General features: G+C 50.9%; 1 protein-coding gene across 3 annotated transcripts in view; it reads left to right on the top strand.

Moving 5' to 3' along the window:
* The window catches only part of LOC145340089 (calmodulin-binding transcription activator 1-like), a 56,447-nt gene extending 45,125 nt beyond the window's left edge, over positions 1-11,322 (top strand). For 2 of the 3 annotated variants that reach the window (XM_080184517.1, XM_080184515.1), the window contains exons 9-13: positions 1,488-1,559; positions 8,210-8,230; positions 9,188-9,381; positions 10,676-10,750; positions 10,852-11,322. In XM_080184517.1, the coding sequence (XP_080040643.1) occupies positions 1,488-1,559; positions 8,210-8,230; positions 9,188-9,381; positions 10,676-10,750; positions 10,852-10,915 (426 nt within the window). In that variant the 3' untranslated portion in view covers positions 10,916-11,322. The remainder of the gene's footprint in view (positions 1-1,487; positions 1,560-8,209; positions 8,231-9,187; positions 9,382-10,675; positions 10,751-10,851) is intronic. The other variant, XM_080184516.1, reaches the window with a different exon arrangement.
* The last annotated feature ends 233 nt before the right edge of the window (positions 11,323-11,555 follow it).

The raw sequence follows: 11,555 nt of genomic DNA on the forward strand, positions 1-11,555 counted from the left end.
GAGCGCAGGCAGAGTGGGAGCAGCAGCACGTCACTGCCAAGGAGGATCCGGATACATCCGCAGCAATCTTCAGCCGGAAGTGCTGAGTCAATGATCCATCTCAGCCTCCTCCAGTGGTCCCCAACATCTCAGACGCCAATCTCCAGCCAGTTTGATTCACTCTGTGTGATATCAAGAAACATTTGGGGGCCCTGGATGCTGCGAAGACAGTGGGCCCTGATAATATTCCAGCAATAGTACTGAAGATTTGTGTTCCAGAACTTGCTGCTCCCTTAGCCAAGCTCTCCCAGTACAGTGACAACACTGGCATCTACCCAACAGTGTGGAAAATTACCCAGGTACGTCCTGTACACAAAAACCAGGACAAATTCTAACCCAGCCAATTACCACCCAGTCTACTCTGGAACATCAGTAAACTGATGGAAGGGGTTATCGACAGTGCGATCCAGCAGCACCTGCTCAGCAATAACCTGCTGAGTGACGCCCAGTTTGGGTTTCGTCAGGGTCACTCAGCTCCTGATCTCATTACAGCCTTGGTTCAAACACGGAATTCCTGAGGTGAGGTGAGAGTGACAGCCCCTGGCATCGAGGCAGCATTCGACCGAGTGAGGCATCAAGGAGCCTGAGTGAAACTGGAATCAGTGGGTATCGGGTGTGGGGGGGGAGCAAACTCTCCGCTGGTTAGAGTCAGACCTGGGACACAGGAAGGTGGTTGTGGTTGTGGAGGGTCAGTCATCTCAGCTCCAGGATATCTCTGCGGGAGTCCCTCAGGGGAGTGTCCGAGACCCCAACTATCTTCAGCTGCTTCATCAATGACCTTCCCTCCATCATAAGGTCAGAGATGGGGATGTTCGCCGATGATTACACAATGTTCACCATTCACCAGTCCTCAGATACTGAAACAGTCCGTGTCCAAACGCAGCGAGACCGCGACAATATCCAGACCTGGACATTCACGCCACACAAATACCAGGCACTGCCCATCACCAAGAAGAGAGGATCTCACCAATACTGTATCCAGTCCAGGTCAGAGCTGGATGTCTGCTCCACCATCCAGCAGAGTGAATGAAGAGTCTTTCCTGTTTACTGTGAACTGATAGATATTGTCAGAGACACCCTCAGTTTGCAGCATGTTATGGCCTTTATTTCAGGCTTCCATCCCCTGCAGCATTTTGTTTTGATGTGGAGATGCCGGTGTTGGACTGGGGTGGGCACAGGAAGGAGTCTCACAACACCAGGTTACAGTCCAGCAGCTTTATTTGGTAGCACAAGCTTTCGGAGTGTCACTCCTTCATCAGGTGAGGAACAGCTCTTCACTCACCTGAAGAAGGAGCGACACTCTGAAATAAACCTGCTGGACTATAACCTGGTGTTGTGAGGCTCCTCGCTGGGCATTTTGTTTTGGTCAGAGAGAAGGATTTGATTGACAAACTGTTTGGAAGTTTAAGAAGTGAACCACCTGCTAAAGCCTGTGTTTTCTCACTCAGGGTCGGAGATTGAAGGAACAGCAGGAGATTGCTGCCGCTGTGATCCAGCGCTGTTATCGCAAGTACAAACAGGTAAAGAATGCTGCTGGCACACCGGGTCCAGTTCAGACGCTGAGCTGGCTTAGCACAATGCTCTGGGTGTTGTGATGTGAATGTCAATCTGTAAGCTTAGACACAGGTGAAACAAGAACAACTTCACCACCTCGTGGGCAATCCTTCGCTTCCCCCTCTCCCCTTGGAGCACCCTCAGTCTGGTCAGTGATAAACTTACTTGAGAAAGGATATACTGGCACTGGAGGGGGTGCAGAGGAGATTCACTAGGTTGATTCCGGAGTTGAGAGGGTTGGCTTATGAGGAGAGACTGAGCAGGCTGGGGCTATACTCATTGGAATTCAGAAGAATGAGGGGAGATCTTATAGAAACATAAAAGATGATGAAGGGAATCGATCAGATAGAAGCAGGGAGGTTGTTTCCACTGGCGGGAGAAACTAGAACTAGGGGGCATGGCCTCAAAATAAGGGGGAGCAGATTTAGGACTGAGTTGAGGAGGAACTTCTTCACACAAAGGGTTGTGAATCTGTGGAATTCCCTGCCCAGTTGAGGCTCCCTCATTGAATGTTTTTAAGACGAGGATAGATAGATTTTTGAACAGTAAAGGAATTAAGGGTTATGGTGAGCGGGCGGGTAAGTGGAGCTGAGTCCATGAAAAGACCAGCCATGATCTTATTGAATGGGGGAGCAGGCTCGAGGGGCCGAATGGCCCACTCCTCCTAATTCTTATGTTCTAAACGGAAACTAGAAGCAGGAGGAGGCCACTCGGCCCTTCCAGCCTGCCCTACCATTCACTTTGATCGTAGCTGATCATCCAGTTCAGTATCCTGATCCCCCCCCCTCCATATCCCTCAATCCCTTTCGCCCCAAGAGCAACATCTAATTTCTTCCTGAAATCTCACAATGTTTTGGCCTCAACTACTTTCTGAGGGAGTGAATTCCACACATTCCCCACCCTCTGGGTGAAGGAATTCCCCCTCACCTCGATCCTAACTATCTCGGTCTCCCCCAGTAAGTAGAAATAACAGCACAGATTTCAGTGTTTTGGTGAACATTGATCCTAAGAAGAGTGATGTATATATAACCCACGCTGTGTCAATTATTACCATCCCGGCTGATTTTGTTCCTGGATCAGATCCCAGGATGGAACCCAGCCTGATGGATCATCATAATTTAGTAAACAAGGAAAATTCCAGCACAGGAACAGGCCCTTCGGCCCTTCTGTGCTGCCCGACTGCCCCTACCCTTCCGGGGACCATATCCCTCTATTCCCATCCTATTCATGGATTTGTCCAGACGCCCCCCCTTAAAACTCACTATCGTATCCGCTTCCACTCCCTCCCCCCGGCAGTGAGTTCCAGGCACCCACCCCCCTCTGTGTAAAAAATCTGCCTCGTACATCTCCTTTAAACCTTGTCCCCTCGCACCTTAAACCTGTGCCCCCCCCAGTAACTGACTCTTCCACCCTGGGGAAAAGCTTCTGACTATCCACTCTGTCCGTGCCTCTCATAATCTTGTAGATTTCTATCAGGTCTCCCCTCAACCTCCGTCGCTCCAGTGAGAACAAACCAAGTTTCTCCAAACTCTCCTCATAGCTAATGCCCTCCATACCAGGGGCAACATCCTGGTAAGTCTTTTCTGTCCCCTCTCCAAAGCCTCCACATCCTTCTGGTAGTGTGGCGACCAGAATTGAACACCATATTCCAAGTGCAGCCTCACTAAGGTTCTATAAAGCGTCAGCGGAGGGGGGTATTTATTGGAACAGATTCACGGAAATCGCCCATTGAGATTTAAACATAAAGAAAATATTTATTAAACCAGAAACATGAACAATATTAAACAGGCCAACAGAAATATGGAAATATTCCAACTCTGGCTTCATGGAAAGAATTATTCAAACTCAAGCCATCGCTTTTACCCACCATTACAGACCCCTCACTCTGGTGAAGAGATGTCACATTACACTGAGGGTACAGAACTCTGCTGGGGGGGTGTGACTGAGGGTACAGCTGCTCAGTTACAGAAACACTTTTATTCCAACAGGCTTAGCGAATAAAATCATAGAATTCTATTGAGTCTGTACCGACACAGCATCTTATCCAGGTCCATCCTCCTGTTTTATCCCTGTAATCCCACGCATTTACCCACTAACTCATCTAACCTGCACATTGTTAGACACTAAGGGACAATTTAGCATGGCCAATCCACCCTAACCTACACATCTTTGGACACTAAGGGACAATTTAGCATGGCCAATCCCCCTAACCTACACATCTTTGGATACTAAGGGACAATTTAGCATGGCCAATCCCCCTAACCTACACATCTTTGGACACTAAGGGACAATTTAGCGTGGCCAATCCCCGTAACCTGTACATCTTTGGACACTAAGGGACAATTTAGCATGGCCAATCCACCTAACCTACACATCTTTGGACACTAAGGGGTAATTTAGCATGGCCAATCCTCCTAACCTGCACATCTTTGGGCACTAAATGTTAGAATCCGCCATCAAGGAGGAAATAGCGAGGCATCTTGAGGGGAACTGCTTGATAGAGCAGATGCAGCACGGTTTCGTTAAGGGGAAGTCGTGTCTGACAAATTTACTGGAGTTCTATGAGGATGTGTCTAGGGCAGTGGATAGAGGAGAGCCAGTGGATGTGGTCTTCCTGGATTTTCAGAAGGCGTTTGACAAGGTACCTCACAAGAGGTTATTGCAGAAGGTCAGGGGGCATGGGGTTGGGGGTAGGGTGTTAGCGTGGATAGGGGATTGGCTGTCAAATAGGAGGCAGAGAGTGGGGGTCAATGGGTGCTATTCGGATTGGCGGATGGTGACTAGTGGAGTGCCCCAGGGGTCGGTGCTGGGGCCTCAGCTATTTACCATTTATATAGATGATCTGGAGGAGGGAACCGAGTGTAGGGTGTCAAAATTTGCTGATGACACCAAGATTGGTAGAAAGGCAAATTGTGCGGAGGGTGGTGAGAGTCTACAGAAGGATCTAGATAGGCTGGGCGAATGGGCCAGGAAATGGCAAATGGAATTTAATGTTGGCAAGTGCGAGGTGGTCCACTTTGGTAGGAATGATGGTAGGAAGGATTATTACTTACGTGGAGAAGAACTGCAGCAGGCGACGGTGCAGAGGGACCTCGGGGTCCTTGTGCATGAGTCGCAAAAACCCAGCCTGCAGGTGCAGCAGGTGGTCAGGAAGGTGAATGGGATGCTGGCCTTCATCGCAAGGAGGATTGAATATCAAAGTAGGGAGGTCTTGCTGCGGCTGTATAGGGCACTGGTGAGGCCGCAGCTGGAGTACTGTGTGCAGTTTTGGTCGCCGTACTTACGCAAGGATATTTTGGCCTTGGAGGGAGTGCAGAGGAGGTTTACTAGGCTGATGCCAGAGTTGAGGGGGTTGAGCTATGAGGAGAGGCTGAATAAATTAGGCTTGTACTCGTTAGAGTTTAGAAGAATGAGGGGAGATCTCATTGAGATGTATAAGATGATGAATGGGATGGATAGGATAGAGGTGGAGAGACTCTTCCCACTCAGAAAGAATAGTAGGACTAGGGGGCACAGCCTCAAGATAAAGGGGGGGCGGTTTAGAACGGAGTTGAGGAGGAACTTCTTCACTCAAAGGGTGGTGAATCTCTGGAATTCTCTGCCCGTTGAAGTGGTGGAGGCTACCTCGCTAAATATTTTTAAGACGCAGGTTGATGGGTTTTTGATAGGCAAGGGGATTAAGGGTTATGTGGAGAGGGCGGGAATGTGGAACTGAGCCACGACAGATCAGCCATGATCTTATTGAATGGCGGGGCAGGCTCGAAGGGCTAGTTGGCCTACTCCTGCTCCTATTTCTTATGTTCTTATGTTTATGTTCTTATGGCCAATCCACCTAACCTACACATCTTTGGACACTAAGAAACAATTTAGCATGGCCAATCCACCTAACCTACACATCTTTGGACACTGAGGGACAATTTAGCATGGCCAATCCCCCTAACCTACACATCTTTGGACACTAAGGGACAATTTAGCATGGCCAATCCACCCTAACCTACACATCTTTGGACACTAAGGGACAATTTAGCATGGCCAATCCACCCTAACCTACACATCTTTGGACACTAAGGGACAATTTAGCATGGCCAATCCCCCTAACCTACACATCTTTGGACACTAAGAAACAATTTAGCATGGCCAATCCACCTAACCTACACATCTTTGGACACTAAGGGACAATTTAGCATGGCCAATCCACCCTAACCTACACATCTTTGGACACTAAGGGACAATTTAGCATGGCCAATCCACCCTAACCCACACAGTTTTAGACACTAAGGGGCAATGTAACATGGTTCTGAACATGCACTGGAAAACCTTCTGCAATTGGTCTCATTCTTGAGATCCAGAATTACATTCTAAATTACTTAACTTTAGAGCAATACATCTCACTGCCTTAAATTGTTCCTAGTCTGACATTCTTTTTGGCTGGAGAGAGCCTTGGACCGTTTTGGCTCCTCTCTCTGAAACGTAAGCTGTTATTCTTGCCTCTCGCTGTCTGTGTGTGTAGGCCTTCCTCTGATTCCCCTGTTCAGCAACTGCCCAGCTCTTTCTACTTTTTGTGTTTGTTTTAACATTCCTGAATTCCTACCTCCCGTTGGTAAACCATCTTGCTACATCAAAAATCCAAAAACCTCGGTTTAAAAAGCGTCGATACAAATGGGACCTGGAGACTTCCTGACTCCATCTGAAAAATAAATCTCTAAAACAAAATCAAAACGAGGTTTCCACCTACCCTAACACATAAATAAAATTAAACAATCAATGAAACCTCAAGTTTTATCTTGTTCCAAACACCCATGGATACAGATAGACATGAGTTAACGCTCTACCTAGTGTGAATAAACAGCTCTGTGAGCAGAGAGGGGAAGCTGAAGTGTGGTGTACATTCCCCTCATCCCTGTCAGAAAAATGTGAATAGAATTTCTTTTCATCGTTAACTCTGAAAGTGCCTCAGTCTGTGGAATACATTCTTTAATCACTCTTTCTTGCTCTGTCTTGCTGTGTGATGTCTGTTGCTGTTTTGTGCAGTTCTTGTGTTTAACCCTCTGCTTGCTATTAACGCAGGAATCTGGAGGGGTGGGGGGGAAATGCTGGGGCCCACTGTGGTTGTCTGGGTCTCTGGGAGGGGCAGGTGCCCTGGGAGTGGGGGTGGGGGTTTGGGACCATCAGGGTAGGTTGTTCCTGTCTGGGATATTGCCCAATAAAAACAGACTTGGTTTAACATCTCATTGTGCGGCACTGACCCTCTGACAGTGCGGCACTCCCTCAGCACTGACCCTCTGACAGTGCGGCGCTCCCTCGGCACTGACCCTCTGACAGTGCGGCACTCCCTCAGCACTGACCCTCTGACAGTGCGGCACTCCCTCAGCACTGACCCTCTGACAGTGTGGCGCTCCCTCAGCACTGACCCTCTGACAGTGCAGCGCTCCCTCAGCACTGACCCTCTGACAGTGCGGCACTCCCTCAGCACTGACCCTCTGACAGTGCGGCACTCCCTCAGCACTGACCCTCTGACAGTGCGGCGCTGCCTCAGCACTGACCCTCTGACAGTGCAGCACTCCCTCAGCACTGACCCTCTGACAGTGCGGCGCTCCCTCAGCACTGACCCTCTGACAGTGCGGCGCTCCCTCAGCACTGACCCTCTGACAGTGCGGCACTCCCTCAGCACTGACCCTCTGACAGTGCGGCACTCCCTCAGCACTGACCCTCTGACAGTGCAGCACTCCCTCAGCACTGACCCTCTGACAGTGCGGCACTCCCTCAGCACTGACCCTCTGACAGTGCGGCGCTCCCTCGGCACTGACCCTCTGACAGTGCGGCACTCCCCCAGCACTGACCCTCTGACAGTGCGGCACTCCCTCAGCACTGACCCTCTGACAGTGCGGCGCTCCCTCAGCACTGACCCTCTGACAGTGTCATTCCATCTGATCCGTACATCCCATTCCCGTTACAACTACAGAATATTCCCAGTCCAGCTAATAACTGGGAGCAGGTTGCTCCCAATGGTTGGAAACGGGGACAGTCCTCCTGCCTCAGGCTACAGATTGCAGCTGCTTCACCCTGAGACAGAGAGGGGAGAACAGGAAGGAAATCCGATACTCCGGATTGCACTGCCCCCTGTCCAGACTCAGTCCACTGCCAGCATCTCCACATCAGACCCAGGAGCCCAGAGAGCTGGACATCTGCCTGTCCAGTCACACCATGACCCATGGACGAACCACAACCCCCTGCATAGAGACCCTCTCCCCCCTCACGGACGCCTCCCTTTCTGCACGGAGACCCCCTCCGCCCCCCCAACCCCCCTGCATGGAGACCGCCCCCCACCCCCAGCACCGTGCACAGAAACCCCCCCCCCACCCCTCTGTGCAGAGACGACCCCCCCTCCCCCCAACCCGCTGCACAGAGGTGATCCTCAAATGGAGGGTGAGTCACTCTAACTCAGTAAGGTTTGAGGATGGATTGTACAGTGCAGTGGAGGGGGTTGTGAAGGGATACGGGATGATTGTGTGTGGGCGGGTGGGGAATTACGATGCGATTTGCTGGAAATCCCCGTGCTGTGCTCGCTGTTCCTGTTCCACTCTGATCACTAACCCCAATCTCTTCGTTTCACTAGCTAACCTGGATAGCGCTGAAGGTAAAACTACATTCACAGTTTATATCTTGTGTTTGCTGTTTTAACTCAAACTCTGGTTGTCGAATCTCCAATCTCTGCTGATTCTCGTTAGCCTATCTGTAAATATCTCTGCTAGAAATATGTCTTCAAATTGGAAAGGTCTGTAAGTGGTTCTGGTCAGTGCTGATGGATCACTTGGTACAGGGTTTAATCCGCTCCCAGTTCTGCTGGATGCTCTCCAGCTGATATCTCCAGGTCACATTTTCACCATAACCTTTCATCCAGCTCTCTTCAATACACAAATGGACCTGAACATCTCTCCCCAACCTGCAGTGGGGAGGTGATGGTCCAGCACTATTAACACAGAATCTTACCTAATGTTTCTGGGGACCCGGGTTCGAATCCCGCCACGGCAGACGGTGGAATTTGAATTCAATAAAAAATATCTGGAATTAAGAATCTCCTGATGACCCATTGTTGGAGAAACCCATCTGGTTCCCTTTAGGGAAGGAAATCTGCCGTCCTTACCCCGGGCTGGCCTACATGTGACTCCAGAGACACAGCAATGTGGGTGACTCTCAACTGCTGTTGCAGTGTCTGAGGGTGCAGTGTCTGAGGGAGCGCCCTGTCTGCCCGAGGGAGCGGTGCCCGAGGGAGCGCCCTGTCTGCCCGAGGGAGCGCTGCTTTCTGTACTTGGCCTATTAAATGGAAGTGTGTAGTCTGTGTTGTACAGACACTCTGTTCAGCTGAAATGTGATGAACCTGGAGCTTTGTCCTGCAGTTGCAGAGTGGTTTATTCAGCACGGATTGTGTGGGTCGTTAGTAAGAGCGAGTTAACCCCTGCTCCATTCCTGATCTGGATTGTTAGAAGGAAGTTTATTTTCTCTTGCTGGTATTGAGATACTGAAGTTTATCGCTGCTTGCTAATTCTGGTCATTCCCGTTCTTCCTGCTCTGTTCTCACCCTCTCTCCTCACAGTACGCCCTCTACAAGAAGATGACCCAGGCTGCAATCCTGATTCAGAGCAAGTTCCGCAGTTACTATGAGCAGAAACGTTTCCAGCAGAGCAGGCGAGCAGCAGTTCTGATCCAGCAATATTACCGGAGCTACAAGGAGTACGCCAAGCTCAAACAGGGCCACCGAGGGAGCAGCCCACTGCAACAAAAACTCAAGTAGGTGTTTTCACACAGCCCACTCCCTCTTCATAAACCCACCCACACAGACCTCAGCTGGGGCACGGGGTCCGACTCCCAGCTCCGCACTTCATCGGAATGGGAGCCGGGAGTTCAGTCTGTGCAGAGTCAGACTGGGATCGCTCTCCCCGGAGCGGAGAAGGTTAATGGAGCTGTTCAGAATCAGGAGGGGGTTTGGATGGAGTGAATGAGGGGAAAGTGTTGCCCAGTGTCAGGAGGGTGGGTAACCAGAGGGGGACACAGAGTGAGGAGAATGGGGAAAGGACCCGGGTGGGGGGAGAGATGAGGAGTGTTTTAAAGTTTTTGAGATCTGGGGGGGTGCTGCCTGAAAAGGGCAGCAGAAGGGAGATTGAGAATGAGGGGAGATTTGATAGAGGTGTATAAGGTGAGATGGGTATCGATAGAGTGAATGCAAGCAGGCTTTCTCCACTGAGGCTAGGGGGAGAAAAAAACCAGAGGGTTAAGGGTGAAAGGAGAAAAGTTTAAAGGGAATATTAGGGGGGGGGCTTCTTCACACAGAGAGTGGTGGGAGTGTGGAATGAGCTGCCGGATAAAGTGGGAAATGCGGGCTCACTTTTAACATTTAAGAAAAACTTGGACGGGTTCATGGATGAGAGGGTGTGGAGGGATATGGTCCAAGAACAGGTCAGTGGGACTGGGCAGAAAAATGGTTCAGCACAGACAAGGAGGGCCGAACGGCCTGTTTCTGAGCTGGAATCTTCTATGGTTCTAAGTCAGATTCAACAGGAACTTTCAAAATTAATGGGATTGCCCTTTCAAAGAGGATAGTAATGGCAGAATGGGCAGAATGGCCTCTTGTGCTGGATCCCACAAGGGAGGAGCTGGCACCCCCCTCCCCCTTTACACTCATCTTCTCACTCTGCTCATTCCTTCTCCCCCCAACCCTCCCTCTCTCCCCTCAGCCCCCTCCTCTCTCTCGCCGGCCCCCTCCTCTCTCTCTCTCTCTCTCTCACCGGCCCCCTCCTCTCTCTCTGTCTCTCTCTCACCGGCCCCCTCCTCTCTCTCTCTCTCACCGGCCCCCTCCTCTCTCTCTCTCTCACCGGCCCCCTCCTCTCTCTCTGTCTCTCTCTCACCGGCCCCCTCCTCTCTCTCTGTCTCTCTCTCACTGGCCCCCTCCTCTCTCTCTCTCTCTCTCTCACCGGCCCCCTCCTCTCTCTCTCCCCCTCTCGGGATGACTCTGTAAGGGGATGGGACTCGGTTGGATTGTATGAATTGAGTCGGTGCTGAGTTGTATTCTGTGTCCTTGCTGCAGAGCCACATTCCTCACCAAGCGACAGGACCAAGCAGCTCGCAAAATCATGAGGTTCCTGAGACGCTGCCGGCACAGGTACAGCCTCCCCAGTCCGACTGGGAATGCTCTGCTGGGTGGGAGGGAGCGGGGAGCTCTGGCCGGGAATGTCTGTGTAATGCCGCTTTGTTTCCTTTCAGAATGAAGGAACTAAAACAATCGCAGGAACTGGAAGGGATATCGAAACGAGGCCTGACAACCTAACGGGGACTGGCCAACCTGCCCGGAAAAACTTCCTCAAAAAAAGGCGGAATGGTCCAGCTGGGAAGAGGTTCCAGCGGAAGGAAACAAAGCTGCCTTTACTGTTCCCATGCATCCAAAACTATCAAATCACAAAACCTTCTTATTTCCTTGCACTTTGAGTCTTAGAGACAAACAAGAGGAATTTCCCCAGGTTTCCAATTCTTCGATGACTTGGGAAAGGGTGACTGTCTCCCACTCAGCCTAACACCTTCTTAATTCAGCTTGTGTAGGAACCGGAGAAGTGGTACCAGCACTGAGAGACCGGGGTCTGTGTCACTGAGAGACCGGGGTCTGTGTCACTGAGAGACCGGGGTCTGTGTCACTGAGAGACCGGGGTCTGTGTCACTGAGAGACCGGGGTCTGTGTCACTGAGAGACTGGGGTCTGTGTCACTGAGAGACCGGGGTCTGACTGTGTCACTGAGAGACTGGGGTCTGTGTCACTGAGAGACCGGGGTCTGACTGTGTCACTGAGAGACCGGGGTCTGTGTCACTGAGAGACCGGGGTCTGACTGTGTCACTGAGAGACCGGGGTCTGACTGTGTCACTGAGAGACTGGGGTCTGTGTCACTGAGAGACTGGGGTCTGTGTCACTGAGAGACC

The sequence above is a fragment of the Carcharhinus amblyrhynchos genome, unplaced genomic scaffold (genome assembly GCF_965287045.1).
Source record: "Carcharhinus amblyrhynchos unplaced genomic scaffold, sCarAmb.v2.hapA scaffold_769, whole genome shotgun sequence".
Lineage (NCBI taxonomy): Eukaryota > Metazoa > Chordata > Chondrichthyes > Carcharhiniformes > Carcharhinidae > Carcharhinus > Carcharhinus amblyrhynchos.